At 38.0% G+C, this 16,912-nt stretch overlaps 1 protein-coding gene and 1 long non-coding RNA gene across 2 annotated transcripts; one reads left to right on the forward strand and one right to left on the reverse strand.

Annotated features, from left to right (window-relative positions):
• Positions 1–945: 945 nt before the first annotated feature.
• Positions 946–9,236, forward strand: LOC122358524. Its single transcript, XR_006252618.1, has 3 exons — positions 946–2,344; positions 4,255–4,315; positions 8,718–9,236. It is a non-coding gene; the product is annotated as an uncharacterized LOC122358524 (long non-coding RNA).
• A 3,657-nt stretch (positions 9,237–12,893) lies between these two features.
• zgc:114130 (uncharacterized protein LOC570332 homolog) lies at positions 12,894–15,971 on the reverse strand. Its single transcript, XM_043258381.1, is given in 3 exon segments — positions 12,894–13,882; positions 13,885–14,758; positions 15,765–15,971. Coding segments are annotated over 3 exon segments (1,179 nt in total). The 5' UTR covers positions 15,819–15,971; the 3' UTR covers positions 12,894–13,631.
• Between the last annotated feature and the right edge of the window lie 941 nt (positions 15,972–16,912).

Raw genomic sequence — 16,912 nt, forward strand, 5'->3', positions numbered from 1 at the left:
TTTCAGTAGTTAATTTGTTGATTGTTCTATATCTCAATCCCCTGAATCCTGAATATCTAGTAACTTTTAGGAGCACGGATACCAAATAAGATGAAATTCACTTCGATATACAGCATTACAAGCGACGAGGAAGCAAATCTCAACAGCGACAACAAAAAAAGGAAGTAGAGAGAAACGGACGGTTTCCATGAGGTTGCCATGGCAACAAACCTAAAGTCAGACGGTCAAAACTGCTGTTTTGTTCATTTCCTTTTTCTTCTAGTCTCAGGACTGATGTGAAATTCATGATTTCTGATCTGATATACGCTATGACGTAATTGCTCTTTTAGCTCGCGGACTATAAATGCGTAAGCCATTGTTCAAAACAAAAACCATGATTGAATTTTGTTTCTGGTAAGTTAGCCGTCCACCCCGGTCTATCAATGTTTAACAGACCGTAGTACTTTAACCCTTCACCCGTTTACGAGCCAGTTTTAAGACACACCACGATGCACGGTGTTGGTGACAGCCTGGGTGTCTAATGTTTAACCTGCTTGCTGCGATACGTTTATGTTCATTGACTAAAGAAATGTCAAAGAAGACAGAGCGGAGTTAATGTTCCATCGGTTAGATTTTAAAATCTCGCCTTATCAAATCGCCACGACTATGGCCTGAGTGCAACAGTGACCTTAAATAAGTTTTACAGTCCAACTGCCGGCATAATAATAGTGCTGATTATCACAAACAAATCTCAACCTGTCTATCGGTTTCTTAAAAAAGGCAAAACGTAATAGTTTAAAAAATATAAAGGCCATATTTAGTATAGCAAAAGTATCCCAAAATTGCTTTATCAATAAGCAATAGTTATGCAAATGTATTTGCAGTATGCTCAGCATAAAATAAATCTATTTTAAACACGTTTTCGTATATTTATATATTCATATTTTTTAAACGCGGAATGTTTTTTGTTAAAAAATAAATGGCAAAAGGCAATTGCAATAAAAAAAAAAGTAAAAGGCCTGATTTTTCAGAACTGAAACTTACATAAAGCACCTAAAAAGGCTAAAAATGTATAACATAGTGTTGATTATCGCAAAAAAAAAACATAAAACAATCAACTCATTTCTTATTCTCATAAAAAGTCACTAGAGATAACAGCGAGGCACTGGCAATGGCAACAAATGAGGTCAATTTGTTTGTATTATGAAGCTTATAATTAAATAAAGTCTTAAAAATCTGTACCTGGTAAAACTTGTGTGTAATTGGAGCTAAGTTGTGTTGGTTTTGGGGTTGCGTTGCCATAGCAAAGTTGTACAGGGTATAATTTTACACCGAAATTATTAGTAAGTCATTTTTCCACATTCGGATCACTTCAGCGCTCGTACTGTTTGCGACTTGTGGCTATCCTTGAACATTTTACGGATTCGCTTCCATCACAACCCAGACATTTTGCTAAAGACAATGAGGGACTAGTGGAACTTTAGTTTTTTTTGGTGTTCAAGCCTCTAGCGCTGACAGCACTGAACCTGGAATAGCTCTTTAAGGAATAAAGCCGTGAGCCATATTCAGCGTGCAGGAAGTCCTGTGAGGGTTTCGCGTTATCCACGTGATTTCAGGGTTCAAGGTGTGCTCTGAAGTTAAGATCGTGGAAATTGCATTTCTGCTTCAAGTAGCATAAAGGGAATTGCGCAACTCCCGCTCAGCGCAGACGTGCGCAGCGTCATGGAAACGCATCTGGCTTTTCTTCTGCCCCTGCAAGTTGCTGTCTAAGCCTGTCGAGGATTCGCCTGCCAAGAACGCAACGAGGTCGGATCCCAAGCAAGGAGCGTGTGCGGAAGGAACACATGTGGCCCGAAAATATGAGAGTCGAGAGCGAGAGATTGCTCAAATCACAGACGCTCGCTGCCAAATGGCTTGCATCTGTGGAGAAGTATTCTCGACCCTGACTGGAGGGAGGGTGTTTCCATTTCCAGTGTTACGATCCCATGAAAACTTCCTGTAAAACACGCCTGTTTTAGGAAATACGAACTGGGTTGCATTGAGTGGGATTTTGTGTGGAGTGTCCCGTTTGTATGTCGCTGTGCTAAAGTTGAAACTCACACGTCCTGTTGTTGTAGTTGTATGCTACGATATCTATAAGGCTTTTTTTTACGTAAGCGCACCGCGCCCTGCCATGGCCGGAGGGTAAAAGTAAGAGTTAGGATTAGGGGTGGGATTTCTCCCTCGTCTCTCCCTCATCTCTCCCTACTGTGTTTGTGCTTTTGCGTCATTAGCAAGCGGGCAAGCTTCTCCCCGGGGCTGCTGGGACGAGCGCTGCTGGAGTAAGGAATGTACCAAAAGCAGAGAGCATGTCTATAAAAGGAAGGTACTTCCACCGCTGACTGTTGACGTCAGTCGGCAACTATTTCCTCTTTTCCTTCGCTCTGCTTTTTTGGGCCAAAATCAAGGCCCCATGGAGCATCTTTTTCTTCCTGCTGCTTCCTGTTCCCTTTATATATATATATATATGTATGTATGTGTTTATTTTAGTTTTGTTGTATTTAGACAGAAATGATTCAAGAATAAAGGCCTAGCCTTAAAACGTATTAGTAATAGTATTGTTGTTGTTGATAACATTTAGCTTATTTTTTTAACACTTTACAATGAGGTTCATTCTTTATCGACATTTGTTAGCATGAACTGATAATCAACAACTTATAGACTACTTCATTTTAAAGGAATAGTTCACGCAAAAAATGAAAACTCTGTTATCGTTTATTCGTCCTCAAGCGGTTCCGAACCTTTATGAGTGTCTTTATTCTGCCGAACGCAGAGATAGATATTTTTGAAAAAGTTTGTAAGCTGGCTGTTTTGGTCTCCACTGACTTCCATGGTAGGAAAAAAAAATACTATGGAATTCAATGGTGATATTTTCAGCATTTGCTAATGCATTTTTAAAATCGCAACACTGAGAAAATGGATTTGTAAATTTTGAGTCGGAAAGTAATTTTTTTTTTTACAGTAAAGTTGTGTTTGCTAACATTAGTTAACTAACACGAATGAACAACTATATTTTAATTAACTATCATTAACAAATATTTATAAATGGTGTAATAACAACTTTTGTCATTATCTAAGCATAATACACTTAAGTATGAAAAAAATAAACAAATCAAACATAACTATTTATTATTATAACATAGTTATATAACATATAGCCCAACATAATTATCACAGTAATCCTAAGATCTGCCAAAAGCACCAAACTAATGTTGTTTCCTTTAGTTAAAAATGTGGTAATTTCTTATTAACTACTGTTATCTGAAATATATTCGCATGACTCAAAATATGACACATTTTTAAAGCAAGGTATTTCACAAAAAGTTTACGTTTTCAATTAGAAAACGTCAGAACCGTTCAAAAATACCACTTTCGGTTTATCAAACGTAATATGTCGAACTTTATCTGTGGTTATTCTGCTCAGACGTATCTGTCTTGAGAGGAAATGACTTCATGCGTTAAAATAATCATTCGACTAGCTGTTCCTTTGTCGTCTGTGCGGTGCAATTAAACTGTGCCTTAAATTTCTAAATACTGTTTACGGGAATCTTGTGTTTTTCAGATAACAAAAAAGTTAAACAAGTTGTACATCACTGCTTGCGATATGAGCAGATCCCGAAAAAATACTGTATCCAAACATTTGTAGCAAAGAAAAGTTTATGAAAGTGTAAAAGATAATGGCCCGGAAAACAGACAGCGAAGCGTTATCTTCTTTGCATGAGTTCTCCAGACAGAGCTGTCTGTTTGACACATTGTAGAAGTGTACGTTATGTTCTTTGTTTAAAAGGATAAAACAGCAGAATAGGTCTAAATATAAAAGAACACATATTGTCCTCTGTCTCAGAAGTGCAGAAGTTCTGCTGCTTCCTGTTTCAGGTTCCCTTGTGAAAGATTGTCACAATCTGTTGATTGCAGAGCTCTTTTATTCCTCTATTTGGATTTAATCGGCGGGCAGAAAATCTGTATGTAAAACTATGAATGACTGAACAAAAATGTATCGACACTAAACTATGCCGTGTCTTACACACGCTCAGGGAGGGTTTATAAATTACTGGCTACAAAACATGACTATATATTTGATATATTTCAGTCATGATTAATTAGTGATGAATCTACTGATAATTAGCTTAATTAAATGTTCTTTGCAATGCTCATTTATGATTCTTCGGCAATATGATTTATGAGTCAATCGGTGGATGTAGTCATGACATTTAATTAATCTTTTTTTTAAACCAGAATAAACATCTGCATACATCCCCACTGAGTGCTGTTTGGAGGCTACCGTCTCATCATTCAGGTATGATTGAAGCACTATATATATACATATAGAAAGAAAGAGAGAGAGAGAGAGAGAGCAATATTTTCAATATATGTATATGCATTTCATAATTATTAATTTATTGTCCAAAAATGTGTGTGGTGTAAAAACAATAAAATTTCATTAAATTTCATTCATGCCTTGGACATGTATTTAAAGAAATATATATAAAAAAAAATTATAAAATAAAATACATTTTAACAGTTAACTTAAGTAAAGCTAAAATCAAAATAATTATTTTTATATAAGTATTATAGATAGATAGATAGATAGATAGATAGATAGATAGATAGATAGATAGATAGATAGATAGATAGATAGATAGAGTAAAAAAAAAAAGTACTTGGACATTTAAATAAATAACATTTTGACATTTTGGGGACCGGCCTGTGTTTTCCACAAGGGGAAAAAAATGTAAAATAAAAATAGTAAATAATGTTTATCTGAACGTGTACCAGTGCAAACAGGTTATCTGTAGGGAGTAGGTTTAGTTATAGAGTTAGGTGATAAAAAATATATAATTTAGTCAATATAAAAGTCATAGAATGGAAAGAACGAATCTAAGGAAAGACCCTCAATTCACAGAAACTCAACGTTGTGTGTGTGTGTGTGTGTGTGTGTGTGCGTGCATTAAATCAATATATTGTTTTTAACTAACATACTACCAATGTCTATTTACCTGACTCTCCGACAGCAGAAACTCAGACAGCAGACATGTGCTTCATCCAGATTGTTTTGCTGAGGCATGATTTTTTTCGCGGCATGTGAAACAGCCTTTCAGCGTGAGGCATGAAACCAGCCTCAGCATATGGCCAGATGGTCAGACTTCAAACAAGTCATTACAATCTTGTTTATGTTGAGTCTAAAATAAGTTCCCTCTGGGGTATTCTGAAATACTGCACACGACATCGCAAGTGTATGGAGGTGAACAATTCCTCTTTGTGGCCACTGAGGCTGGCTATTTGAACAGGTGTGTGAATTTTGAGAGGGAAGTATGAATGTGAGTGGAGTTTGAAAGGGCCACTTTCCGCAGGCCAAATTCCTTTCCTCTGCTCTGAAAATGATCTAGTGTGGAAATTACCTGCCATCAAATGATAGTGAAAAAGGAATGATGAGTTTAAGTGTTATAAGCCGGAGAACAGAATGTTTCAGTGGGGAAATGTACCGCTTTTAAATGTTGCTCAGCCCTCTTCCAGGAAAAAAGACTCTAACGTGTTTCTCTGAGGATCTACACTGTAAACTTAGCATGCCGAGCGTCTCCATTATTTCAGCATTTTCAGAGGCATGTTTAAACCAGTGCTAATTATTCACCAGCTGCTCTGTCAATACCAATAGCAACCACCCAGCAACATGTATGGGCAGCCCGGCCTCATGAAAATGTATAAACTGTACGTCAAGAAAAACGAAAACTAGTGGTATCGATACTCCAAAAATGGGCTTTGGCGCATATTATGATACCCACGTGTTTGGCATGCAATACAAAATTTGTTGGTGTGCATTTAATACGCACGTACATATGATACACATCTACCCCATATCCGTAATCCTGCCTACCTATTGATTGTAGAGTGTGCGTTTCTCTTAAATGCGCGCTAGAACTTTATTGTCTGAATACCGCAGGTCTTTGAACATGTAAGCTTGCAGCTTGATGCTCTAAATTATGAGCTGAAACTATTCATTTGCGCGCAAGTTCAAGATTATTTGCGATTCATAGATTTCACGACTGAAAGAGACGTACGAACGAATCATTGCGAATCAGGCGTTTTCGTACGTTCATTCCACGAATGGCACATACGCATATCTGAGAAATGATCATAAGATCAAATTTAGGATGGTTTCTGCGCAACATTTTATAAATGAGGCCCCCGGGTTGCCAGTTGTTGGGAAACACAGTTTATTGCAGCCATTAAAGCCAGCAAACGAACTGGGTCAGAGATTCCGTCTTAAAAAAAACTAATAGCACAGATGCTAGCTTTTTATATTCATGCAACACACGGAAAAGTATGTGAATATACTGTTACACCGCGTACTAACTACATGCGATACAATAAGATTACAGCGACTAGCCATTTTTGCTTTTCACACCATGCAACAAAATCAATCAAATATCATAACTAATCAAGAGCGTATGTGAACAGGCTCTCTCTGGAAGTATATATATATATGTAATGTGTGTGTGTGTGTGTGTATATATATATATATGATATATATAACTATGAATATGTAGAATTATATTCATTTTGATTTTGGTTTTTAATGCATTGCCTACTACAAAATTCAAAAATAGTATTCTGTAGAGTGTTTTAGGACATATTCCATTAGGTTTTAATTATTTTAACAAGCCACCAATAGGAGGAGACCAATTAAACCCACAGGGACCATTTCATTTTCCATTAAAATCAATACAATTCCCATTATAACCAGCAATACCACTATACATTTTGCCATGGTGTCTATTTTTTTGTTGTCGTTACATGGTAGCTAAAGTGCTAAACCCCTAAACGTAAGCATAGTAAATAGAAATAACTATGCTTGCCTCGGAAAACACCTTTAGAAATACTACTAATAATAATAAAAGGGAAAATGGAAAGGCAAGGGCAAAAGGGGGCTTTCTGAAGAGCCGACTCTAAATTAAGAACATGTTGTGTGAAATAACAAAGTTAGTCCGCTGGAAATATAGGGGTAAAGGGCCGTTTCTCAAAGCCTTCTAAAACATTCATCCAGTCAAGTCTTCACCGCTGTTCAAACAAAGGCCCGTCTGATTTTAAACCACCTGACACGCTTCCATTATGGTTCTCAGCGGAGGAGCGAACGCGACCGCTTCTGCAGCAGCTGCACCGTTAGCTTTTTTTTTTTCTTTCTTTTCCATCCGTGCAAAACTATTCCATTCTAGCTGCCGCTGAAGTACGAGACAGGAAACGACAAACGTGAGGAAACTGGTTTGTCGCAGCCAGCCTCCGGACCGTCCTCGCACAGGAAGTTTGCGCATCGAGGGGAGCGTGCGCGCTACGATCTCGAGATAATACCTATCTAGGGAATTTCGAATCCTTTGCTGAATCAGCAGGGATATTGGCAAACTCGTATCGTAAAAACTGGCCTAGACAAGACCAGCTTTATCTGTCAAATTAGGCTGCACCTTCAGACCCAAAGGTTCTCGTGAGAAAAAGAGTCATAGTAAGATTAATTCTGTGGTATCGATGCCCTGAATAAGTCCCCTTTTTTGATGCTGATGTCAGTATTTACGTGTTGGTTCGCATCAGGTGTGAGGTCACTCTGCGCCTCCTTTACGCTCTTTTCTCTGGCTTTGTTTACGCAGACAGCTCCCCAGTCAAAACACAGCGTTCATTGCTAGGCAGCGTGCTATCGCTTGCAACACTCACTTGCACAATTTCTCAGAAGAGCCTGGTCAGTACTTTCAGGGTTTGCGTTTTGACTTCTCAGCTAAACAGGAAGGCTTTGTGCAAATCTATATTTTCCTCTCATTGTTACTATGGTCATTTGACATTAATAATAAGGCTGAGAAACCACACACACACACACACATATATATATATATATATATATATAAATGTGCATTTTATTTGAATTAATTTGTTAACATGATCTAATACTAAAACTAAATATAATAATATAAACAGAATATGCATACGTGTGTAGTTGTTTTTGAGTTGTTTTGTAGTTTTACAATATATAAATATATATTGGGAATTTATGTAAAAATATAGATGCACATAGCTTTTTATCTAAACTACGTTTTGATGCATATTTTATTCAGTTTATTTGGTTAAGATGATATAAATTTAATTAAAAACTAAATATATAGGCTAATTATATTGAATACAACAAGTAATTATAATTACACCTTTTTAGTAATTAGTAATCAGAATAAGTAAAAAAATATTATGTATATATTATGTAATATTATATATTATAATTAGTTCATTTATATATATATATATATATATATATATATATATATATATATATATATAATTATAATTATATATATATATAATTATAATTATAATTATTTTTATTATTATATTTTATGTATATAATTATTTTTATTATTATTTTATAATTATATATTATTATTATTATATATATAATTTTTTTTTTTTTTTTTTTTTTTGGGCTTTTCTGTACAGGTTATTGTTCAATGGTTTGACATGTAAACAACAAGTACACATTCAGAAAAACACCGAGCGGATCAGGAACAAAATTTTGCAATATTCAAGTTTGTTTTCAAAGCCTTGGGCACCGGGACAAATCCACACACGCAGTGAAATGTGATTGTAAGCCTGGGCTGCTCTAAAAACACATAGGGGTTTGGAGACATGTCCTCTGACGGCCGCTCTCTCGCTCTCTCGCTCTCCTAAAGTGCTTTCGTCAGCAGGGGGAGAGGACGGCTGCTTCTGAAACACATGTGGGATGTGGAGCTGTGACAGGATCACAAAGAGTGCCATTCAGCCCAGAGAGGCTCTGAAAACAGCAGCAGTCTCCCTTTGCTCTCCACCCTTTTGCTGCCTCCATCTGTGGCCTTATTTCCTCTAACTTCAGCGCCTCTCCCTTCGCAAAACACATAAAACCTCAAAGATTACAGAACCAGACTTTGTTACCCGAGAGAGAAAGGCCTTGAGATCCAAAGGCTTTGTTGAGTTGTTTTGGTCTAAAGCACTTTTCACAAATGCACAACAAAGGAACAAATCCTGTCTTTTTGTAGTGAGAGCTTTTAAGTCTGCTTGATTATGCCCTATTATATAATATCAAATGAAGTTGTTGTGAAAAGTAAGTTTGGCTGGTGCTACGCCAGGACTCTTGATTTCTCAATGCCATACTGCAATTTAAATCATATAACAATGTCAACAATTAACTGTAGTAATGATAACTGATCTGTATACTGATATATATACTGATATATATACTGATGGTGTATTTACCTTGAAATCAAGGGTTAGCTAACATAATTAAAAAATGAAAACCACTAAAGTGTTATTTATTTTGGCCCAGCTAAGTAAGCAAATGCTAAGTATTTAATTTAATTTAATTTAATTTAATTTAATTTAATTTAATTTTATTTAATTTTATTTAATTTAATTTAATTTTATTTTATTTTATTTTATTTTAATCTATTTTTTGCACCCTGTTGTTCCATTTCATTAATTTTTTGTTTGTTTGTTTTTTTTGTCACCGCAATTATACAATTAGACAGATGCCAGTAATCCGCGGATTAAAGGAATCTTTGTGCTTTCTGTTCATCCTCAGAACGGAACTGACCTCCAAACAACCTTGGAATAACCATTTGGAAACATCTTGTTCATTCAGAGTTACCCAATTGGCCTTTTCCCTCGACAGGGAGCTTTTTTTTTCAATCCACAACTGTTTTGTAAGTCCTCAGTCTTTTAAAGTAGCACAATGCAAAAATGTCTTTCCCCTGGCTCTCAGTCACCCGCAGCTGAAATAATCGGCGACTTTCCAAAAACATCAGAAAGTGAAAAATGCGCGTCCACCCTTGTTATCTAAAACAACACCCCGATGAAAAAAAGAGACTGGATATCCGAACTTTTCTGGGAAAGTATAGTTCTGCCACACCAACGATCCGCTCAGAAACAGTGCAGTTTCCGCATTGCCTAACTTTTTCAGTCTTTTAACGCAGTTGTTGTTCAGATTTTCTATAATAACACAAAGTCTTTCAGCCTTTCCAACGAAGACCCGACAGCCTGATTACAAAGGCCTCGCGAGTTCTGAACTGCTAGTGTGTCTCGGGCCTCAAGCACTTCCTCTTTTATGAGGTACCGCTCTGCATTAGGAGGAAATGAAGCAAGCAGGAATGGGAAGTGAAACTGACCGATTGTGACATTAATGAAAACATGCGCCGTTTTTTGCTGTCGTAAGGTCCTGCGCTGTCTAAATTTACATGCTGTTGCAGTTCTGACCTTCCTGGGGGAAATTATAAACATAATAAAACACGGAAAATGTATTAATCTCGAGACATCTGAAAGGCCTCATGGGATGGCTGATGAGGGGATTCCCCAAAAATAATATTTTACCACCAACTGTGGTACGTATTAAACGGGAACGCTTATGTACTGCGCAGCTAGCAGTTAAATCTACCGTATCAAAAACTTTTATTTCAATATGAATGAACGCCTGAAGCGTGCTGTTTGCTATTTCAGCTTCCTGCTTGAAATCCTGTTTACTAGCGTCTATGAGATATTTAGCCAAATCGGAATTAACGTTTGACTCTACTGACCTCTGCTGGCTGTTCGGATGTATGCGCCTCCAAAGTTTTTAAAGGTACAGTCGCGTATTCTTTCTTTCTTGAAAATGCGACGCATATCATAAAAGCAGCCCCAGTCATCTGACTCAGTGCTGACTGAAAGCTTGTAACACCACCTGAACCAAAAGTCTAGTCTATATATAATGTATTCAAAACCTTTATTTCGAAGAAATTAATAGCTTTATTCAACGTGGACCCATTCAATTGATCAAAAGTAACACCAGGGACATTTGTGATGTAACGCGGGCTTTATATTTTAAATAGATTATGTTCATTGGACCTTCTGTTTATCAAAGAATCCTGAAGAAGAAGAAAAGTATCGTGATTTGCGCAAAATTGTAAGCATTGTGGGAAGAAATGTTCCTCAAACAGAGTAGCGATGGTGAAAATTCAGCTTTGCATCACTGAAATATAGATCTAGTAGAAAAAAAAGAGACATTTGAAATTAAAATACTAAATAATTATATATTTTTATAGTCTACGAATTTAGATAGATAGATAGATAGATAGATAGATAGATAGATAGATAGATAGATAGATAGATAGATAGATAGATAATAATTGATTAGATTATAAAAAGTAACACATATAATGTGACAACTTGCCCCAATCTTTGAGACTGATGTCCTAAGAACATAAAACAATCTTGCTTCAGTCGTTTTGCAATGTAGTGGATAATAATTAATACGGCTTTTAAACTTTAATATTTTTTGGAGTTATGTGTCCTCATACTTACCTTTTACCACAAAAAAAAAAAAAATCTTAAGTACCTGCTTAAATCCGAACACTACTACTAGACGATTTATGCACTGCTGCACACGAAACAGTCAGTGAGTTGATTCTTTCACACGAGAACGCTCGATCCCAACAAGTTGCAAGTGTTTCTTTCTCTCTCCCATTGTCTTACAGTAGCCAGGTTGAGCTCCCCACCCCCAGCTCTTTCCGCTCACGGATTCCTTTCTACACAAGAGCCTGGAGAGCATATGTTTGACCCACAGTCCCAGTGAATGTGGCCATCTGCTCGGGATTCCATATGATCCGGGCCCTGTGTGAGAATGCGCCTGGCTTTGTAAAAACTCACTAGGCGATGTGGGAGAATCTTCCCCGCACACAATAGAGAACAGTAAGACAGTTTTAACCCTTTCCCTGGTTCGCCTCTCTCAAAGGACGCCTCCCCGGACCATTGTCCTCCCTGACAAGTGAATAGTGAACAGAATCAGTTTCTTGTTACTTAACTGTCAAAAGCTTTCGTGGGATTCGGTTTCAACTCTACATAACACCAAAAGGACCCTCATTTGGAAGTAAATATGTCACTTTAGTGTAGAGACACAGATCATAAATATATGCTATGAAACTATATTTATGAAGCTGTAAGTGTGTGTGTGTATATATATATAAAAAATGAAAATCACCCACAACCTGTTAATACATAGAGGGATAAGCAAATGGGGGGTTAACCAGAAAAAACAAAGGACTTTTTCCTCATTTCCATACTAGATGTGATCTACTTCCACCTCCCCCAACCACAAGAAACAATAAATGAAGGACGAAGCAACCCACAGCACTGATAAGATACTAGAATCAAAAGCACAATTTAGCAAATCAAGTCATAGCGTATGACTATGGATGAATAATGCAAGAAAAAAAAAAAAAAAAAAAAAAAAAAAAAAAAATCACTGCAGAAATGTTTAGCTCACTGCGCACCAAAACAACTGAAATGATTACGTGTTTAACGGAAATTAAAAGTTGGGAGCTTTTGCATTTGCAAAGTTAATTTTGTAAATGAGTGCTTTCGGCATATTGAAAGAAAAAAAATAAATAAAAAAAAATAAAAGTATATTTTTCCATCTGAACATCAATTTGGCCCATGGTCGACTCATGAATGGACAAACGCTCTTGCAGATTTGAAATTAAAATCAAATCATTGTTCACCAGATTGATTTTTGGACGAACCACCCATTGAAGAGAATCACAGGGAGTCAATGTTCAACAACAAGGGTTTATTTTCAGTACAAAAATGAGAGGGGCAGCAGGGAGAAGAAAAATCAATATATTAAACTTAATACAAACGTTATCAAAAAACAATGTTTTCTATAAATACAATAAAATAAATAAAAAGAAAAAAAAAAAAAAAAAAAAAAGAGGAAATTAAGTTACTTGAAACTCTCCATCATGTAACAAAGCCAACAAGGGCATCTCAGACAAACAGATGCAAAAAAAAAAAAAAAAAAAAAAAAGGGACCCATCAGAACCAGCTATTAAAAAGAAGAAAAAAAAAAAAAAAAAAAAAAAAAAAACCAAACACAAGGCCACTAAAGGCTCATACAGTAATAAATTGATTTGCCTAAACTCACAATAACAGCTACACAACCAAAAACTATGACACAGGCAACTCATTCCAAGTAAAGCTCCAACTGTGCACTTCCAGAGGCCTGCGTACGGATCCTCTGAAACTTAAAGCAAAAGGTCTGGGAACGAACCAAACGCTGATCTCAAAAAAAAAAAAAAAAAAAAGGAGCTGGAAGAATGATATTGTAGACTAACACAAATTCAATTCTAACATCAGAAACAGTCGGTTTACAGTGGCAGTATACAAACTGTGGGGGAGGGAAAAAAAATTGGTCTTTAGTTAGAACAAGTACAATAAATCTCTCAAATATTGAAAAAGACCTTGTCATAACCTCTCTTTGGCTATTTCGGTACAATAATTCTGTAAATAGCTGATTGCTAAATGCATCTTAAAAGTTAACAGCTTCACGTGTTACCAAACAACACCGATGCCAGAACTTTTCAAGTCAATCCCCCCCAACTTGTCTTTTCGGTCATCAGAAAATAAAACATGGAGAATGGCTCCACCTAAAAAGCACATGAAACCCCACTTAAAGAATCATTTCAACATTCAGTACCTTCAAACAGCATGTTTCACTCTGAGCTCAACTAAAATGTCAAGTATCGGCCGTATAATACAGTAGGTATACCACAGTATACAGTTCATTCCCCGAGAGGAGCGACAGTCTACAGGAAGAAGCTTGTGCCGGAGTTGCTGCCTTCGTTGTAGACGCCGTCGTCGGGCACCGAAAGCTGGCTGAAGATGGGAAGCCTGCGCCCGCTGGCTTCTGGTCCGAACGACGACTCAGAGCCGCTCATGCTGCAGGAAGAACTGCAGCTGCCACCCTCGTGGTCTGAGAGAGAGGTGCGGGATAGGCTTCGGACGCCTAGGGAAGCCCCTCCGGTGGGACTCTGTCGAAGGCAGGCCTCGGGTGGGATGGGGCGAGCTGGGTGGGTGATAAAGTGGGCGTCAGTCCCGAGTGAGAGTAGCCAGAGTCGGGAGAGGGCAGGAATTGAGGCTGCAGCTCTCGGGCCTGGTCCAGAAGGGCGTTTGGGTCTATATCGGGAAAGGCCAGGGAGAGAAGATCGGACATGGCGGTAGACGTCGGCGTCGAAACCGAAGGCGCTCGTAGAAACGCTGAGGGCGCTAGAGGGGCTTCTACAAGTTGGGGTGTTGTCGGGAACCCGGAGAAGCTGAAGCTCTGCTTCAGGAGTGGAGGCCTTTGGACGGCGGGGTTGGAGGTCTGGGGTCGGGATTGAACCTGATCGTCTTCGGCGTTGTGCACGAAATGGCAACGGATGCCGTAGGGGCAGAAGCCAATGGAGTGGAAAGTGCGGCAGGGCTCGGTCTTGTATTTCGGGTGACGGTTGAGGTCTCGCAGCTCTTCGGGGCCGTGGGCGAACTGACACTTGCCGCCGTACTTGCACACGCCTCTTTCGGCGAATGTGCGGCACAGCTCGGTCTTGTAGCGCGACGAGGTCACCGAAGACGTGGAGCCGGAGAGGGAAACGGCACCGGACGTGACCGGGGATTGCTTTAAATGCCCGGATTCTGCAGAAGACCAACCCAGGCTTCCAGTGTTGCCCTCCACCATGCTAACGGAGCGCTCGGACCAAAAGGACATCTTGGTCCACTTTGACTGTGATGAGATTTTCTGGGGGCCCCAGCAGTTCGAGTTCATGGTCCCGCTCTCGATGCTGTCAATAGAAAGTCCTGAGCCGGTGGAGGAAACTGGGCTGTCGGGCTTCCTGTATCCAACAGCAGCTGCGTGCGAGGGTTTCATCGGCTCTCGAAGATCAAGATTTAAAAGGTGCTGCAGGGAAAAGAACGAAAAGATTAGAAATCTAGAAGCGAAGCTTTTCTTGCAAATTCAGTCAGCAAATCTGGGCTTTGAAAAAGAACGATTCCATTGAAAACTGATACACATACAGTAGTCTTTTGAAGTGGATCAAAAAAAAGTTGTCAAGACCACATTTTGGTTTTCAGGTCAAGTTAGAAAGGTTTTGATCGAATACAAAATACTATTTTGACTAGTATACACACAGTGGCCTACTGGTCAACATTTGAAGTGAATCACAAATTCTCATCAAAGTTGTCCTAAAACCAAAATGCGTTTTTGTCTTGGACAACTTTTTGATTCACTTCAAAACGTTAACTACTTTATATATAGTTTAGTAAGCGCTTCAGTATTTGCAAGCATGATTCGGTCCTTTGCAACAGGTTCCAGTGAGCCGACTCGTTTGAACGATTCGCATGCGAGTCGAACGCATCCATTCGCAAAGAATAACTGAATGCAGCAATAAAAAAGACCGCGATTTCAAATCTGAGACTTCAGTTAGCGTTCACTTAACGCACGCACGTATAAAGATCTAAACAAAAGAGGGAGGGAAAAACACTTGCTAAGTTCTTTTTTGGTTCTACAACTCCGGGCAACCAACTTGTTTACGTTTAAAAACCAAACCGTGTTATAATATTTGCGCCCTGCGTCTCAACAACGCCACAAGCAACGGTGATTTCACGCCGTTCCGTTCAAACGCCAATCGCGCAAAATTAGCACAACATAACGATAATGGCTGATTCCAATAAAAAGGCGCTCACTCGTGGCCCGCGATCCCTCCCAGGCTGGGAAGTTTCTAGCGAGCAGCACTTCGTCAAATTAAGTCGATCAGTTATCGTCAGCCTTACAAGAACACGTCTGCGTTAGGCGTCCTGCAAAGTGCATTCGAATGCATTGCAAAGTTCGCGCTAGAAACACGTTTCGCGATCGGTAACTAAACAATCACACGGTCGTTTTTTAATGCACACAACTCTAAATATACCTTGCACAGGACATCATCCAGATCAATAAACTGATTGAGTGCGTAGGACGGCATAGTCCTGGGTGACGAAGACTTTATTAGGCGATTCCTCTACGATCCCACGCAACTCCCTCGTAGTTTCCTTCTTTTTTTTTTTTTTTCTTTTTTTTTGAACTCCACGCTTTTCTGCTCAACACGTGTTTTTAAGGCTGCTGCTCGTCGACCACACCTCCGCGTTCTGCTGGCTCCGCCCCCTCCACGCTGAACTACAACAAAATACGAGGGAGTTGCTAGTCGTTTGTTTTTGCTTATAGCCTAGCTTTTATTTAGCATACGAATATATATATATATATATATATATATATATATATATATATATATATATATATATATATATATATATATATATATATATATACATCAGAAATGTGTAGGGTATAATATAATATTTATACCACAGTAGGCCTAAGTATAATGATAAAAAAATGCTAACTTGCTTTTGGGGCATGTTGTCACAAAAACCTGCTTTGTAGGTTATTTTCATTATTTTAAAAGTGAAGTAGGCTACATCAGAAACAGCATTTATTATCAGTGTTAAAAAAACGTTTGGGAATGAAAAAGCAACATGAAATTAAATTGAAGGAATAATTATAATTAAAGGAAATTAATTATTTTATTCCGCAAGGAGCACATTGATCCAAAGTGACCGTAAAGACATTTATAATGCCGCAAAATATTTCAAATAAACGTCGTCACCTTTAACTTTCTATTCATACATTCATATTCAAAGAAACCTGATACAAATGGGCCTGTTTCACCAAAACAGCAAAAAAAATGATAATAGCAGGAACTATTGTTATCATTATTATTGAGTCTCAACTTATATATATATATATATATATATATATATATATATATATATATATATATATATGTGTGTGTGTGTGTGTGTGTGTGTGTGTGTGTGTGTGTGTGCGTGCTTATATTAAGTTTTATTCAAATAAACTCGGTGAGCATAAGACACTTAAATCATATTCATTTTCCTTCACTATGCATTGAGTCTTTTAGCTGTACTCAATTAGTTTAAGAAAACATTGTTTGAGGCTATTGTGAATGATGTTACTGTGTTAAAACATCTCAAGGTTCGATCACGCCACCCCGTCAGACCT

This window comes from Puntigrus tetrazona, chromosome 15 (assembly GCF_018831695.1).
Source record: "Puntigrus tetrazona isolate hp1 chromosome 15, ASM1883169v1, whole genome shotgun sequence".
NCBI lineage: Eukaryota > Metazoa > Chordata > Actinopteri > Cypriniformes > Cyprinidae > Puntigrus > Puntigrus tetrazona.